Source organism: Oncorhynchus tshawytscha, linkage group LG25 (assembly GCF_018296145.1).
Source record: "Oncorhynchus tshawytscha isolate Ot180627B linkage group LG25, Otsh_v2.0, whole genome shotgun sequence".
In the NCBI taxonomy this organism is placed as follows: Eukaryota; Metazoa; Chordata; class Actinopteri; order Salmoniformes; family Salmonidae; genus Oncorhynchus; species Oncorhynchus tshawytscha.
The window spans coordinates 43,778,312-43,796,842 of record NC_056453.1 but is presented as its reverse complement, the minus strand read 5'-3'; the positions used below and the strand labels follow the sequence as shown (position 1 = coordinate 43,796,842).

Here is an 18,531-nt window from a genome sequence, read left to right as displayed (position 1 = left end):
GGAAAGGTAGATTCATATTAAGTGAGACATTGTGGTTACAATACAGAATGTAGCCCACCATGCAAATGTTTCCTATTAGCAGGACAATAGACTTTTTACTGTTGTGAAAATCCCTCAACTTGCAATGTATTCGATGCTTAAGTACTCTAAAGTGTCACATTTCTAACTCAAAACAGCATTTTCTTCATCAACATCTTTATTTTTGTTAATCTTCTTGATCTTCTTCCCGGTTGATTCGTCTGTGAAGATGACGTTATTGAAAGGTCTCGTCAGCTTTTGGGCCTGCAGAACGCAAAGTTATTTTGTTTGTCAGACGAATCATTGGGTCGAAACTACAGAACAGTACAAGACAAGCGAACACGCATGGTTAATGTTCTGCTATTCCAAGGATGTGTAACCGCAGAGGGGCACCACGAGTGGGTATATAATACAATACCTTCCCGTTGCAGCCGTCTATAAGCGAATGATGTTTGCTAAATAATCAAGTTAGGTTTCTCCAGATATAAATTAATTCTAAATAACTGGCTTTATTTCCAAAAAATTAGTGAGAATGCCTCACCCCATTTTCAGGAATTTACTTTTTTTCTCGCTCACTCTAGTTTAAATGAAAACGAAATCTTCAAATCTTTGAAATCTTCAAAATAATATATATACTTAAAAAAAAAAAAATAATAATTAATTTAGAATGATTTAAAAGCCCCTTAGGATCTGTGAGAATATCTAATGGAAAATGCCCTTTAGATATTAATATAGTCCTCTAATCCTCTAAATGTAATTATTGGCGGAGAGTCAAGTCATTGGGGGGAAAATGCATATTTTTCGATATACTGCCATAGGTGAAATGAGTCTCACTAGTGTTGAGTAACGTGCTGTTAAAAAGGGTGTAGGTCTTTATTTATTTAAAGAGCATATAAAAGTTAGATACAAAAGCCTACAACTATTTTAGCACTGTTTCGCGCTGCTCTGAGACAAGCATGGGGACTGGTCTTGATAAATCAATGAGATTTTTATATTCACTTAATCTCCATTTGGGTATTAATTAGGCAAGAATTAGACAATTAGGGTGTAGAAATGTTATGTTCTTAGGGTAACCTTTTTATTTAACGAGGCAAAACAGTTAAGAACAAATTCTTATTTAGGAGAGCCTACTCCTTCCTCGTAAATAGCCCAGTACTGTACTGCCGACCGCCATTTTCCGTCCCAGTCAAAAGTTTGGACACACCTACTCATTCCAGGATTTTCTGTATTTTTACAATTTTCCACATTGTAGAATAATAGTGAAGACATCACAACTATGAAATAACACACATGGAATCAGTTAAGAAAAAAATCATATTTACAAGGACAGCGTACTCCTTCCTCCCCGACGGGGATTTGAAACCCGGTCTCCTGCGTGCCCCGCATTCTGTATTACAGATGGCCTGCTCTCCCTTCTGTAAGGAATTAGGCACTTTCACATGTTTACTACATTATGTATTGTAGACTGCACATAAATATCTGATTTACAGAAATATTGGAACAAAGTTGTCAAATGAAGACAAACAATTTAGAATCCTCCAATCCTGTAGCCTACTGACACGTTGTACAGCGCCATATTTTCCATTCCATCTGTTTTTCTCTGAAAAGGTACACCATAATATTAAGCCCATATACTATGTTATTACGAAAAAGGTTTTAATGGTAATGCCAATACAGAATACTTTCAAATGCTTCTCAAAGATGCCCTCTGGTGGTCAAACTAGAAATAACTAGCAGTAACAGAAAAAATGGCTGAGAATTAGATAACGTGCCACAGAATGCTGCAGCAGCACGCAGGGTGTACCGCAGTATGACGCAACTTTTAAAGGAGCCACCACTAAGTTGACTATGCAAACAATTTGGGATTTTCAACACATTCATGTTTCTTGTAAAAAAAAGTGATGTCGTCAATCTCTCCTCAACTCTTAACCAAGAGAGACTGGCATGCATAGTATTTATATCAGCCCTCTGATTACAATGAAGAGCAAAACATGCCGCTCTGTTCTGTTCTCGCAGTCGGCGTTTCCATTTCATCCCAAAGGTGTTCGATGAGGTTGAGGTCAGGTCTCTGTGCAGGCCAGTCAAGTTTTTCCACATCGATCTCGACAAACTGTTTCTGTATGGACCTCGCTTTGCGCACGGGGGGCGTTGTCATGCTGAAACAACAGGAAAGAGCCTTCCCCAAACTGTTTTGTACTTCCACAAAGTTGGAAGTACAGAATCGTCTTGAATGTCATTGTATGCCGTAGTGTTAAGATTTCTCTTCAATGAAACCTAGCCCGAACCATGAGAAACAGCCCCGGGCCGTTATTCCTCCTCCACCAAACTTTACAGTTGGCACTATGCATTGGGTCAGGTAGCGTTCTCCTGGCATCCGCCAAACACAGATTTGTCTGTTGGACTGCCAGATGGTGCAGTGGGATTCATCACACCAGAAAACGTGTTTCCAGAGTCCAATGGTGGCGAGCTTTACATGACTCCAGCCAACGCTTGGCATTGCGCATGGTGATCTTAGGCTTGTGTGCGGCTGCTCGGCCATGGACAACAATTTCATGAAGCTCCCGACGATCAGTTCTTGTGCTGACTTTGCTTCCTGAGGCAGTTTGGAACTCGGTGGTGAGTGTTGCAGCTGATTTTTACGTGAGTCCGCACTCGTCTGTCCCGTTCTGTGAGCGTGTGTGGCCTACCAATTCGCGGCTGAGCCGTTGTTGCTCCTAGGCCTTTGTGACCAACCGACTCATCTGTCTTATGTAGCAAAATTAGATTTTAAAAAAAACGGACCATTCTCCTGCCAATGTTTGTCTATGGAGATTGCATGGCTGTGTGCTCGAATTCAGCAACGGTTGTTTTGAAGGGGTGTACACATACTTATTACTATTATTATTATAAACTGTCTGGTTTGAGACCTGTATTCTGATTGGCTAAAAGCCATGGTGTATACCACGGGTATGACAACCATTTTATTTTTACTGCTCTAATTACGTTGGTAACCAGTTTTTATAAAAACAATAAGGCACCTCTGGTTTGTTTATATGGCCAGTATACCGCGGCTAAGGGCTGCGTCAGCATTGTCGTGCCTAAGAACAGTCCTTAGCCGTGGTATATTGGCCATTTATACCATACCACCCTCGGGCCTTATTACTTAATTATAATCATGGTTTCGTAGACCTCTCCGGCGAGGGGCAGTAAAGACCCGGACTCCATTAAGCCCCAGGACTCCCAGTCCAGCCTTCGGAGCAGGAAAGAAGGAACGATGCAGAAGATCGGCGACTTCCTCCAGAGGTCCCCAACGTTTTTCGGTAGCAAGGGTAAGAGTTGACACTAACAGTAGCACAGAATGTGCTGGATACTCTATAGCTAGATTACATCATCAGACCAAAGAGCCAGAAACCACACTGGAGCCGAAGTACCATTTGTACCACAGTCTCTCCATCTGTCCATCCATAGTCTCTCCATCTGTCCATCCACAGAATCTCTCTGTCTGGCCTCGCCTGGCCCCATAGCTCTTTGTGCTTTTACCTACTCCATAGTCCTTGTCAAGCATGGCAATTCCATAATAAGCTTGCAATAGAAGGGAAACAGACTGGAATCCCAGGCGTATTGTTTCTGGCCCACAGTAATGGCTTTCTCTGGCTTGACCCTTTTAGTGACCTATGCTGCTCAGCTTTTTTTAAAGCCCTTACGTCCCTCTTTCTCTTTGCAGCTAAAAAGATAATGGGATTGGTGAGTGGGAAATCCCCAGAGACGGAGGAGGGCGGGGCCTCCATGAACTTCAGACCCAAGAAGTCCAAGAGGAAGCTTTACAGACCAGAGATCTCCTCCCCTGTGGACTTCCCCTCCCACCCGGTGAGAACCCACCGTCAGCTGCCCATCCGTATGATTAGGCTTGGGCGACATGGCCACAACATAATAGCACAATGCTTATCATTTTAATATAAAACTTTTTTTTTTCTGAATACTAGACTTTTTAAATATGTTTTATCGGTAGTGCAGGACGTTAGGATGGCTACAAATGTATTCTAAGTGGTTTTAATGGGCTTTATCCATTCTGATTGTTTATACTCAGCTAAAACTTGACAGAGAAGTAGTCCAATTTGGACTACTGAAAAAAGAAAGGTCATTTGTAGTTTAGACTGCGCTGCTCTTGGCTGTGTCTCTTCCTTATTTCGGCGTTAGGAGGTGGGTAACATTTATTGGGCATTTCTGCGCTTTGGACCAATCCAAAATCAGCTTGATACCCTCGTCATGTTCATTCCAGATACGTGGCTGTTTGTTTCTCTAACCCCGGTCAATCGATGTTGAGAGGGGCTGTTACCATGGCGATTTAAAAAGGACGACTCAAAATTCACAATGGAAACTAGGAACACATTAATATTTTTTTGGGGGGGAGTGTGTGTATATATTGAAATTTAGTCTGTTTTAACTTTTGGTAATTAATGTATACCCAGTATATAAGCTCCATTTAGATTTTTGTATTCTGGGGATATTATGAAGGGAAAAGCCGTATCACAAACTAACCTGCAGCCACTAGCTAGCTTGTCTGTTGACGTTGGACGTTAGCGCCGTTCTGCCCACGGAGCAGTGACAGAGATCTGTTGAGCAGCGACCACTTTCTGACCATGATGACGTTATAGTCTCTTTAATCATGCTAAATTCTCTGAGTAAATCGTCTAACTTTTGAACTATATATATATATATATATCTGACCGTTAAAGGGAACATTAAAATAACACATCCTAGATCTGAATGAATGAAATATTCTTATTAAATACTTTTTTCTTTACATAGTTGAATGTGCTGACAACAAAATCACACAAATTATCAATGGAAATCAAATTTTTATTTTATTATTTTATTTATTTTATTTCACCTTTTATTTAACCAGGTAGGCTAGTTGAGAACAAGTTCTCATTTACAACTGCGACCTGGCTAAGATAAAGCATAGCAGTGTGAGCAGACAACACAAATTTATCAACCCATGGAGGTCTGGATTTGGAGTCACACTCAAAATGAAGTGGAAAACCACACTACAGGCCCTGGAACCCAGGGCCAACCGCACCAGCATATGGTCTCACAAGGGGTCTGAGGATCTCATCTCGGTACCTAATGGCAGTCAGGCTACCTCTGGTGAGCACATGGAGGGCTGTGCGGCCCCCCCAAAGAAATGCCACCACACACCATGACTGACCCACCGCCAAACCGGTCATGCTGGAGGATGTTGCAGGCAGCAGAACGTTCTCCACGGCGTCTCCAGACTGTCACGTCTGTCACATGTGCTCAGTGTAAACCTGCTTTCATCTGTGAAGAGCACAGGGCGCCAGTGGCGAATTTGCCATTCTTGGTGTTCTCTGGCAAATGAAAAACGTCCTGCACGGTGTTGGGCTGTAAGCACAACCCCCACCTGTGGACGTCGGGCCCTCATACCACCCTCATGGAGTCTGTTTCTGACCGTTTGAGCAGACACATGCACATTTGTGGACTGCTGGAGGTCATTTTACAGGGTTCTGGCAGTGCTCCTCCTGCTCCTCCTTGCACAAAGGCGGAGGTAGCGGTCCTGCTGCTGGGTTGTTGCCCTCCTACGGCCTCCTCCACGTCTCCTGATGTACTGGCCTGTCTCCTGGTAGCGCCTCCATGCTCTGGACACTACGCTGACTGACACAGCAAACCTTCTTGCCACAGCTCGCATTGATGTGCTATCCTGGATGAGCTGCACTACCTGAGCCACTTGTGTGGGTGTTGTAGACTCTGTCTCATGCTACCTCTAGAGTGAAAGCACCGCCAGCATTCAAACGTGACCAAAACATCAGCCAGGAAGCATAGGAACTGAGAAGTGGTCTGTGGTCACCACCTGCAGAACCACTCCTTTATTGGGGGTGTCTTGCTAATTGCCTATAATTTCCACCTGTTGTCTATTCCATTTGCACAACAGCATGTGAAATTTATTGTCAATCAGTGTTGCTTCCTAAGTGGACAGTTTGATTTCACAGAAGTGTGATTGACTTGGAGTTACATTGTGTTGTTTAAGTGTTCCCTTTATTTTTTTGAGCAGTGTGTGTGTGTGTGTGTGTGTGTGTGTGTGTGTGTGTGTGTGTGTGTGTGTGTGTAAAGGTTAGACGATTTACTCAGAGAATTTAGCATGATTAAAGAGAATAGATATTTAACATGTTAACACGGGTGTGAGTGTTGACGAGGACAAGGCTGGAGATCACTCTGTCATACTGATTGAGTTCGATTGAGTTCTGCAAAAGGTACAGGGATCAGACTGCTGAGGACTGGGGTAATGTCATTTGCTCTGATGAATCCCTTTTCCGATTGTTTGGGGCATCTGGAAAAAAGCTTGTCCGGAGAAGACGAGGTGAGAGCTACCATCAGTCCTGTGTCATGCCAACAGTAAAGCATCCTGAGACCATTCATGTGTGGGGTTGCTTCTCAGCCAAGGGAGTGGGCTCACTCACAATTTTGCCTAAGAACACAGCCATGAATAAAGAATGGTACCAACACATCCTCCGAGAGCAACTTCTCCCAACCATCCAGGAACAGTTTGGTGACGAACAATGCCTTTTCCAGCGTGATGTAGCACCTTGCCATAAGGCAAAAGTGGCTCAGAACAAAACATTGATATTTTGGGTCCATGGCCAGGAAACTCCTCAGACCTTAATCCCATTGAGAACTTGTGGTCAATCCTCAAGAGGCGGGTGGACAAACAAAACCCCACAAATTCTGACAAACTCCAAGCATTGATTATGCAAGAATGGGCTGCCATCAGTCAGGATGTGGCCCAGAAGTTAATTGACAGCATGCCAGGGTGGATGGCAGAGGTCTTGAAAAAGAAGGGTCAACACTGCAAATATTGACTCTTTGCATCAACTTCATGTAATTGTCAATAAAAGCCTTTGACACTTACAAAACGCTTATAATTATACTTCAGTATTCCATAGTAAGCAGCAAACTTTGTGATAATTGCTATTTGTGCCATTCTCACGACTGTGTATAAAGAGAGATGTGTGTGTGGAGACAGAAAAACAATAGTCCAAACCCTGATGCATTTCTCTATTGAATGAACATACACATTTCTGACATAACAATTACAGTAAGTGCTTAAGATCCTGTTCATTCTCCTGAACTGTTGACCTCTGTCTCAGATCATCAGTGGAAGTCCAGACGAGAGAGAGGGCGACCATCTCATCATCAAGAGAAAACTCCGGACCAGGACGGCTAAATGAGTTCTCTGTTCCACAGCAAGGATGTCATCCATGCTGCTCTTATGGTAACAGGGAAATGAAATAATCGATTTTGTTGGTGTAATGAAGGATATGTTGAGTTAAAAAAAAAAAAAAACTTAATATCGGTTAGGTAGTTATCAGTTTTTGTTTTCATATAGCCTTCATTTATCACTTTAATTTATATTTGATTTTATTTCAATATATTTTATGTTGCACATAGTGGGATTATTTCTTTCATTTGTGTGATTTAACACTATCATTTATGGACCAAGTATGTTTTATTCTCAGTCCAGAACATTTTGGTAATGTACTCCTCTGAAGACGTCAACGATATTCATGTAAAAATAAACAATGTTTTTTTTGTTGTGCATAATGAATGTCTTACTAGGGACAAACACTACCGAATCCTATTTTGGTGGTGAACGTGTTGATTTAATGCGTGGTGTAACATGGATATAGAGTCCCTGTTCAATCAGCGTCATATCTGGGCTAAGACAGAACATCACTACGAACTGCTCTTTTGGTTTCACATCGTTTTAATTACTACATTTAATCTAAATACACAACATGTTTATCCCAGTATCTACCTTTTTTTTTATTTAACCCGAACCCTTTGACTGCTATTTTATATATATATAATACTGTACTGCTAACATATTCCATGGTGAGTTAATAAAAAACACTACTATTGCTCCAAATTATTCCAGTGTCTCGACGATAACTTCAGTAACAAACGAGATTCTAGCCACGTCATCAAGTATTATCACCATCCGTATTTATACTCTGAAATCCCCTCAGCAGTCACTGTATTGCCTTTTCACTTACTCATAGAATATTTTAATTGCACCCGAATAAGCAAAAAATTATGAAGTGAAAAATCAAGGCAAGGGAGCTGTCGATTGGGGGGGAGGAGGAGAAGAGAGAAGGCTTGTGACACCCAGAGCTCTGTTCTGGAACAGACGTCACCTTTTATGGCAGTTCAACAAGCAGGGACTAGGTGTTCTTATGCTTTTTACTTTCTCTGCAAAGGTGTTTTTTTTAATGAGGAAGATAGTCATCTGGCAGAATTCTGGGTTTGTCAGTTGGCATTGGCTCAGAACTAGAGATATAGTCCTCAGTCAGCAAGTGATGTTTTACAGCGCAGTCGACTACGATCTTAACCGGCAGATTTTCTGAGTGCTTCGTGACCCAGGAGAGGAGGAAAGGGGTGTAAAGGGATAGTTCACCCAAATTACATTTTGGCGTCCTTACCCTTTAAATCCAAAGGCCTCATTTGGAAGCGACACAATGGCACATACAGCACTGTAAAGATAAGACCGACAAGCTACAGCACTGTAGAGGTAAAGACGACAGGCTACAGCACTGTAGAGGTAAAGACGACAGACAGGCTACAGCGCTGTGGAGGTAAAGACGACAGACAGGCTACAGCGCTGTGGAGGTAAAGACGACAGACAGGCTACAGCACTGTAGAGGTAAAGACGACAGACAGGCTACAGCGCTGTAGAGGTAAAGACGACAGACAGGCTACAGCACTGTGGAGGTAAAGACGACAGACAGGCTACAGCGCTGTAGAGGTAAAGACGACAGACAGGCTACAGCGCTGTGGAGGTAAAGACGACAGACAGGCTACAGCGCTGTGGAGGTAAAGACGACAGACAGGCTACAGCACTGTGGAGGTCAAGAGGACAGACAGGCTACAGCGCTGTGGAGGTCAAGACGACAGGCAGGCTACAACGCTGTGGAGGTAAAGATGACCTAGATGTGTGACTGGAGAGCATTCTTAAATCTCCCAATCAATGCTGCTTGAAGTCCCCCATGTACTCGGAGCCAAGTCAAAGACGACAAGTTTTCTCTCGTCAATCACAAGCCTGTACTGTTCGATGTAGCTATGCTATCACTTCCCCCAAAGCTGTACCATTGTACCATCTGAAATGTCAGTTCCAGCTTTCTGTTCTCCAAAAACGGTGCGAGTGTCAATCTAGTACGACTCCAAACTGAGAAGTGGAGACAGCTTCTGCTGACAGTACAAAAGATAATCGGGGCAAAGAGCGAGAAAGTCCACAATTCAGCTATACTGCTCGTTCTGTGCGTGATTTCCTGCAAGACAGGACTGTCAGTATTTTGCCATGGCCAGCGAAAACGCCGGATCTCAATCCCATTGAGCACTTCTGGGACCTGTTGGATCGAACCGGTAAATCTGGTGCAGTCCATGAGGAGGAGATGCACTGCAGTACTTAATGCAGCTGGTGGCCACACCAGATACTGACTGTTACTTTAGATTTGGACCCCCCTTGTTCAGGGACACATTATTCCATTTCTGTTAGTCACATGTCTGGAACTTGTTCAGTTTATGTCTCAGTTATTGAATCGTGTTATGTTCATACAAATATTTACACATGTTAAGTTTGAAAATAAACGCAGTTGTCAGTGAGAGGACATTTTCTTTTTTTTGCTGAGTATCTGTTATGTTACATTTGTTATGGTTACTTAAGGCAAAAACGAAAGTAGGATGGGTAGGCGTATAATGTGAGTGTCTGGCAATGTGTTCGTATCTCATCACGGACATCTTCCTCATTTTAGCAACTTTGCGACTACTTAGCATGTTAGCTAACCCCCTTTAATCTCATTCCTAACTTTAACCCTTAGCTGGGCATTGTGTCAAGAAGCAGTGCGGCTTGACGGGGGCGTGTTTCGGAGGACGCACGGCTCTCGACCTTCGCGTCTCCCGAGTCCGTACGGGAGTTGCAGCGATGGGACAAGACTGTAACTACCAATTGGATACCACGAAATTTGGGAGATTTGGTATAACATTTTTAAAAAGGTAACATATCACACTAATTTCAGTGTCCCAGATTTCCATTTATTATGTTACGTCTACCCCTGAGTCCAGGTTGGTTGAATCAGATTGAGTGCCTTCATGGTTCAAAGCCCCTGCAGGAAGGTGACATTCAGGCACATTAAGCAGGAAAGAGATGTCAGATTCGCTTTTCTCCTCCACTTGTTTCAGAGGAAACCACAGCTGTTTGTTCCCATCTTTTCAGAAACATGCCTTTACCCCCTTTTACACACAAAAAAAAGCTTATTTCTCCATTTTTGTGAACAAATTTGTTTACATCCCTGTTAGTGAGCATTTCTCCTTTGCCAAGATAATCCATCCACCTGACAGGGGTGGCATATCAAGAAGCTGATTAAACAGCATGGTCTTTACACAGGTGGACCTTGTGCTGGGGACAAAAGGCCACTCTAAAATGTGCTGCTTAATCACACAACACAATGTCACAGATGTCTGAAGTTTTGAGGAAGTGAGCAATTGGCATGGTGACTGCAGGAATATGTCCACCATAGCTGTTCCCAGAGAACTTAATGTTCATTTCTCTACCTTAAGCCGCCACTTTTCATTTTAGATAATCTGGCAGTATGTCCAACCGACCTCACAACCGCAGATCATGTGTATGGTGTCATGTGGGCGAGCGGTTTGCTGATGTCAACGTTGTGAACAGAGTGCCCTGTGGTGGCGGTGGGGTTATGGTATGGGCAGGCACAAACTACGGACAACAAACACAATTGCATTTTATTGATGGCAATTTTCATGGACCAAAATGCTGTGACCAGATCCTGACACCCATTGTTTTAAATATTTGTATTCCCAGTTAAGGGAAATCCATAGATTAAGGCCGAATGAATGTATTTCAATTGACTGATTTCCTCATATGAACTGTAACTCTGTAAAATCAAAGAAATTGTTGCTTGTTGTGTTTTTATATGCCCAGCTAGCTCATAACGTTCTGAGAACCATACTGTATGTTTCTTAGAGCTTGGTGAGCGTGTGGTTGTCCTAATGGTTATTTTGCATACAACCTTCCCACAACCTTCTGGGAATGGTTTAGGATAGTTGCTTGGTTTGGAAACAGTCTCGGCACATTTAAGGAACTGGTATTGGTATTTTAACTACTTTAACAGAACGTTTCCTAAATGTTCAAACATGGTTACATTTACATTTTGGTAATGCTCTATTAATGTTGTCCAACTGGTTTGGCATTGGCAACGTTCTCAAATAGTTCAGAGAACGTTCTTCTGTGGGAATTTCAGTACTTCAGCATAACGTTTCTTACAGGTTTTCTCATGGTTCTATTTAAAGTCGTGTTGATGCCGTGCTGTCTTGACTTAGGTCTCTCTATGTAGTGTTGTGGTGTCTCTTGTCGTGGTGTGTTTTGTCCTATATTTTTATTTTTAATCCCAGGCCCCCGTCCCTGCAGGAGGCCTTTTGCCTTTTGGGAGGCCGTCATTGTAAATAAGAATTTGTTCTTAACTGATTTACCTAGTTTAAAAATAAAAAAAATAAAAAACATTGTTTTGAGAACGTTAAGAAAACGTTCCAATAAAAACCACAAGAAAACTTTAACATTCAGAGAACGTCTAAGAATGTTATTTAAAAACATTCTCAGCACGCCAACAAAACTCTATTCTCTATCTTGTTTGGTGTCTTCGGTTGTCTTGGCAGAGCTACTAATTGGTTAATTAATGAATTACACACCTGATCTTAATGAGTATTTGTTTACTTTGAAATTTGATCTGTTTTAATAGACTAAAATCAACAGCTTTGTATGAGTTAAAAAAAAAAACATGGCATGCTAGCTGCATCCTGGTGGTGCAGTGGACTAATTCCATGGATAGAGAACAGAAGATCATAGGTTTGAATCTCACTGACGCTGTGCCACAATAAAAGACAAATGTGAGAAATGTTCTCAGAACCTCCCTGTAACCAAAAAAAAAGAACTTTCCCAGAACAGTCAATATTTTCTCTTCCGTTCTCAGAACCTTTAAAAAAAACATTCAGTTTTACTGGTCAGGAAAGTTATGTCTTTGTTCCCAGAACCAATGGGAAACCAAAAACTTACGTTTCCACAACTACGAAGGAACCAAATGTGCTAGCTGGGTGTAGATCAGCAGTGTAGCTGTAGGCCAAGGTTAGCAGGGAGCTACGCAACTCAAATGAGTACAGCTGCAGGCTAATTTCACTGTCTCGTGAAAAAAGAAAGAGACCAAGCCAATTCTCAGAGGAGAACCATGCGTTTGTCTACCAGCTGGCCACAACTGGGCTTTAGTTCTACCACCACAACGAGGCAATTACTATTTTACTGTTATAAACACAATGATGCAATTACTGTTTTACTGTTTTAAAGGGGATTTAAACCAACATGGCAGCAAATCAACAAAAACACTTTTCCTCCAGCCCAATGAAAAGACATGTTAATGACTCTGCGTTTGTATGACAGCTAAACTCAATGCTGTTTCTCAGGCCTACTGAGACCCATTTTAGGGTGTGGGATTCCATTTTTTTATAGAATTTATTTGGGTCAAAAACAAGATGTACAATGTATTCCCAGAGGATAGCACTTAAAGTATTAATTCATTAAAACTCTTGTTTCCAAAGTGGTCCTCAATCAATGGTAAAAAAAAAAAAAACATTTAGCGATCAAAAGACAAGACAACATTTCTAAACAACCATGTTATAATTCATATTGACATACCAGAAAAAGTGGCACTATACATCTGATGAATCTGTTGAATGATAATACACAGATACAACCCAGCTAGCAGATAACGTTCTGAGAACCATTTGTTTCTTAGAGCTTGGTGAGAGTGTGGTTGTCCTATGGTTATTATGTATACAACGTTCTGAGAACTATGTTTCTTTGGTGGGAATTTTAGTACTTTAGCATTACATTTCCTACAGCTTTCGTCATTGTTCTACTTCAAGTAATGTTCTCAAATTGTTCCCGAGAACGTTAACAACGTTCTTCTGTGGGAATTTCAGTATTTCAACATAAAGTTTGCTACAGATTTACTCATGGTTCTATTGAAAGTCATGTTCAGAGAACGTTAAGAAAACTTTCCATTAAAACCACAGAAAACATTTGTAATGTTTGAAGAATGTTCTATAAAAACATGTACGTTCCGTTCTCAGCGCCAACAAAACTTTTTTATCTTCTTAAGTGTGTTCAGGTGGGTTGGCCACACCCACTAATTGGCCACACCCACTAATTGGCCACACCCACTAATTGGCCACACCCAATTTTAATGAGCGCTTGTTTCCTTTGAAATAGGGTCTGTTTGAATTAACAGCTTTTGTATGAGTTTTTTTTTTTAAACATGTCATGCTAGCTCCATCCTGGTGTGTAGTGGACTCATTCCACGGACAGAGAACAGAAGATCATAGATTCAAATCTCACGGACTTTGTGACAAATTAAAAAATGTGTTTGCATGATTTTAACGTGTATCTGATTTGGAGATCAAATCAATGAAATGAAGCTAGCAGTGTTATTAGAAGTCTTATTGTAACACGTCATTGTTATTTAATTATCTTCAAATAACCTATAATATCTATTATCAGAATGTTAATAAAACCACGAAAGGATTACTTTCAGGGAGCCAATAGTAAAACATTCTCAAGTCCTGAGAGCAACTTATATTGTAAAAATGTATGTTCCCAGAACAGGCAGAGTTTAACCAGTCAAGGCACTTTTGGCTTTATTCCCAGAAGCAAAATGCCTTCCTCACCATCTTAAAAATTCTAAATCTTAAAAACATGTTAAAAGAAAGGCATTTAAAAATGCTTTCCTCACCATCTTAAATAAGCATGCACCATTCAATAAATGTAGAACCAGCAACAGATATAGTCTTGGTTCTCTCCAGACCTGACTGCCCTTAACCAACACAAAAGCATCCTGTGGCGTTCTGCAATAGCATCGAACAGCCCCTGTGATATGCAACTTTTCAGGGAAGTTAGAAACCAATATACACAAGCAGTTAGAAAAGCCAAGGCTAGCTTTTTCAAGCAGAAATTTGCTTTCTGCAACACAAACTCAAAAAAAGTTCTGGGACACTGTAAAGTCCATGGAGAATAAGAACACCTCCTCCCAGCTGCCCACTGCACTGAGGATAGGAAACTCTGTCACCACTGATAAATCCACTATAATTGAGAATTTCAATAAGCATTTTTCAACGGCTGGCCATGCTTTCCACCTGGCTACTCCTACCCCGGTCAACAGCACTGCACCCCCCACAGCAACTCGCCCAACCCTTCCCCATTTCGCCTTCTCCCAAATCCAGATAGATGTTCTGAAAGAGCTGCAAAATCTGGACCCCTACAAATCAGCTGGGCTAGACAATCTGGACCCTTTCTTTCTAAAATGATCTGCCGAAATGATTGCAAACCCTATTACTAACCTGTTCAACCTCTCTTTTTTGTGTCGTCTGAGATTCCCAAAGATTGGAAAGCAGCTGCGGTCATCCCCCTCTTCAAAGGGGGGGACACTCTTGATCCAAACTGCTACAGACCTATATCTATCCTGCCCTGCCTCTAGACTCCAAACTGCTACAGACCTATATCTATCCTGCCCTGCCTCTAGACTCCAAACTGCTACAGACCTATATCTATCCTGCCCTGCCTCTAGACTCCAAACTGCTACAGACCTATATCTATCCTACCCTGCCTCTAGACTCCAAACTGCTACAGACCTATATCTATCCTACCCTGCCTCTAGACTCCAAACTGCTACAGACCTATATCTATCCTACCCTGCCTCTAGACTCCAAACTGCTACTAGAGACTCCAAACTGCTACAGACCTATCTATCCTACCCTGCCTCTAGACTCCAAACTGCTACAGACCTATATCTATCCTACCCTGCCTCTAGACTCCAAACTGCTACAGACCTATATCTATCCTACCCTGCCTCTAGACTCCAAACTGCTACAGACCTATATCTATCCTACCCTGCCTCTAGACTCCAAACTGCTACAGACCTATATCTATCCTACCCTGCCTCTAGACTCCAAACTGCTACAGACCTATATCTATCCTGCCCTGTATTTGTAAGGTCTTCAAAAGCCAAGTTAACAAACAGATTACCGACCATTTCGAATCCCACCTTACCTTCTCCGCTATGCAATCTGGTTTCAGAGCTGGTCATGGGTGCACCTCAGCCATGCAAGCTATGCAGATGACACCATTCTGTATACCTCTGGCCCTTCTTTGGACACTGTGTTAACTAACCTCCAGACGAGTTTCAATGCCATACAACACTCCTTCCGTGGCCTCCAACTGCTCTTAAATACAAGTAAAACTAAATGCATGCTCTTCAACCGAACGCTGCCTGCACCTGCCCGCCTGTTCAGCATCACTACTCTGGAAGGTTCTGACTTAGAATATGTGGACAACTACAAATACCTAGGTGTCTGGTTAGACTGTAAACTCTCCTTCCAGACTCACATTAAACATCTCCAATCCAATGTAAAATCTAGAATCGGCTTCCTATTTCGCAACAAAGCATCCTTCACTCATGCTGCCAAACATACCCTCGTAAAACTGACCATCCTACCGATCCTCGACTTCGGCGATGTCATTTAGAAAATAGCCTCCAATACCCTACTCAATAAATTGGATGCAGTCTATCACAGTGCCATCCGTTTTGTCACCAAAGCCCCATATACTACCCATCACTGCGACCTGTACGCTCTCGTTGGCTGGCCCTCGCTTCATACTCGTCGCCAAACCCACTGGCTCCAGGTCATCTACAAGACCCTGCTAGGTAAAGTCCCGCCTTATCTCAGCTCACTGGTCACCATAGCAGCACCCACTCGTAGCACGCGCTCCAGCAGGTATATCTCACTGGTCACCCCCAAAGCCAATTCCTCCTTTGGCCGCCACTCCTTCCAGTTCTCTGCTGCCAATGACTGGAACGAACTACAAAAATCTCTGAAACTGGAAACACTTATCTCCCTCACTAGCTTTAAGCACCAGCTGTCAGAGCAGCTCACAGATCACTGCACCTGTACATAGCCCATCTATAAATATCCCAAACAACTACCTCTTCCCCTACTGTATTTATTTATTTATTTATTTTGCTCCTTTGCACCCCAATATTTCTACTTTGCACATTCTTCCACTGCAAATCTACCATTCCAGTGTTTTACATGCTATATTGTATTTACTTTGCCACCATGGCCTTTATTTTGCCTTTACCTCCCTTATCTCACCTCATTTACTCACATCGTATATAGACTTATTTTTCTACTGTATTATTGACTGTATGTTTGTTTTACTCCATGTGAAACCTGTGTTGTTGTATGTGTCGAACTGCTTTGCTTTATCTTGGCCAGGTCACAGTTGTAAATGAGAACTTGTTCTCAACTAGCTTACCTGGTTAAATAAAGGTGAAAAAAAAGTATTTAAAAAAAAAAATGGGAAGCCAAAAAAACATACGTTTCCACAACTTCCTAGGAACCAAATGTGTTAGCTGGGAATACTCTCAGCAGTCTGGGTTTGTAAATGTGATTTATTGGGGATAACACTGCAGGGAAGAAAATTCACAATGTGGCTTATCAGTGTCCCCAGGTTGTCTGTGTTGATCGCCTTACAGTTCTTCGCTGTTGGAAAACTGAATACCATCGTTCCACTGGCACTTGAATACATGTGCCTACGTTTTCCTGAAACACGTCATAGGGAGGTACAGAGAAGATAAACCTTTTGAGTTAAGGTACAATGGGGAATTTAAACAATGGCTCAATTTAATGAAGACCTACTGTATATCAGATAAGTTGCTATTTCCTTGATAATGGAGGCTGTTTTTTGAGCCTTTGTGATTTACATTTTTTATGAGGATCCCCGTTAAGCTGAAATCATGGCGTCAGCTATCTTCCTTGGGTCCAACATAGAACTAAAAATGACATTACACACAATTACAATGTATCTTTTGTAATGCATTACAAACATTTAACAAATAGACAGTCGATCAATGGCAAAGAGTATGAAGTAATAGCCTGAGAGTAGTCTCTTTAGCTAACTTTCTATCAGTCACTTGTTACTCTTAATCTACATTGTTGACACCAGACTCTTAACTCTTCCCTTACCTTAAGTCAACTCCCACTATTGAGGTTGTAGTTTGCACATTGTGGAATAAGAATCATTAGTGTCAACAGTTGGTATGAAAATATAAAACTAATAGCTTGATGAGTTGTTTTTGTTGATCCAACTTTGCTAACTTTTTGGCACTCGGAATGAGGTGAATTGCGCAAAGGCATTTTTTTGTTTGTTATTGCTGAGTGTCCTCTTCATTTGCCACGCTCTACAGAGCGTGAATGAGGATAAATATTCGATACAGACCAGTAAAAGGCTATTTATGGCCCTTTATATTGTATTTTCTTAAGGTCAAACAATAAAAAGCTCATATGGAATTCTAGTTCTAAGGGGGAAGGGCTTCAGGAGCAGACAGGAAGAGAGGCGGGGTTGGAATGCTCCATGGAAACCAAGCAACCATGGCAACAAGTTTGCTCGAAAGGCACTGCTATATTACAAACTTCAATTAAACTCAGTTCACTTTTGAAGTGTGATGGTTTTTACTACACTATTGCCTCAGCTCCCTTAGCAAAGGCAACACATCCACCCAAACCAACCCTCAAAGCAGGCTTTGATCAACAACGGCAAGGACAAACTACTACATGTTTGAAAGACAAAATGAAGACACCTTGAATACTGTGTACTGTATGTTTCATTTAATGAATAGAATAGTGGCTCGTTGAGTGCTGACCAGGACAGCACTTATCTTCCAGACAGCGACAGCATTCATCCTGCTGTGAAGACTGGAAATGTAATTCTGCACAAGAATCCATAAAATATCACTTTAATGCTAAATTATTTCAAAGAAATAACTTTATTATAAATAATCTTGGAACATTGTGCTATTGCACAATTGCCTTCTGACATCTTGGAGAGAAAATAGCCTATTATTGTGCAACACTTAGCAAATACAACAACACTTAGCAAACCTACTTAGCAAATACACCGACACTTAGTAAACCCACCACACTTAGCAAACTCACTTAGCAAATCCAACAACACTTAGCAAACCCACTTAGCAAATACACCAACAATTAGCAGACCCACCTAATACTTATCAAACCAGCTTAGCAAACCCATCAACACTTAGCAAACCCGCTTAGCGAACCCACTAACACTTGGCAAATCAACTTAGCAAATCCCACCAACTCTTTGCACACCCACTTAGCAAACCCACCAACATGCAAAAGTAACAAAAATAAGAATCAACAAAGGGTTGTATTGGGTACATATAAAATATAAATGAAATAATGATCTATTTTTATTTTATTTATTCAGTTTGATCAGCTTATATTCATAGCTATCAGTTTTTACCTAAGCATACACAAATCAATGTAGTCTCAGGGCAATTTGTATTATTCTGTACAAAAATCTGTGACACTCCATTT

At 41.6% G+C, this 18,531-nt stretch overlaps 1 protein-coding gene across 13 annotated transcripts in view; it reads left to right on the top strand.

The window, feature by feature from the left end:
• The window catches only part of LOC112223944 (kinesin-like protein KIF20B), a 42,017-nt gene extending 34,403 nt beyond the window's left edge, over nucleotides 1–7,614 (top strand). For 10 of the 13 annotated variants that reach the window (XM_042305775.1, XM_042305781.1, XM_042305778.1 and 7 more), the window contains 3 exons: nucleotides 3,185–3,326; nucleotides 3,722–3,864; nucleotides 7,161–7,614. In XM_042305775.1, the coding sequence (XP_042161709.1) occupies nucleotides 3,185–3,326; nucleotides 3,722–3,864; nucleotides 7,161–7,241 (366 nt within the window). In that variant the 3' untranslated portion in view covers nucleotides 7,242–7,614. Of the gene's footprint in view, nucleotides 1–3,184; nucleotides 3,327–3,721; nucleotides 3,865–7,160 lie in introns of those variants that run through there. The other 3 variants (XM_042305784.1, XM_042305782.1, XM_042305783.1) reach the window with 2 other exon arrangements.
• Nucleotides 7,615–18,531: the final 10,917 nt, after the last annotated feature.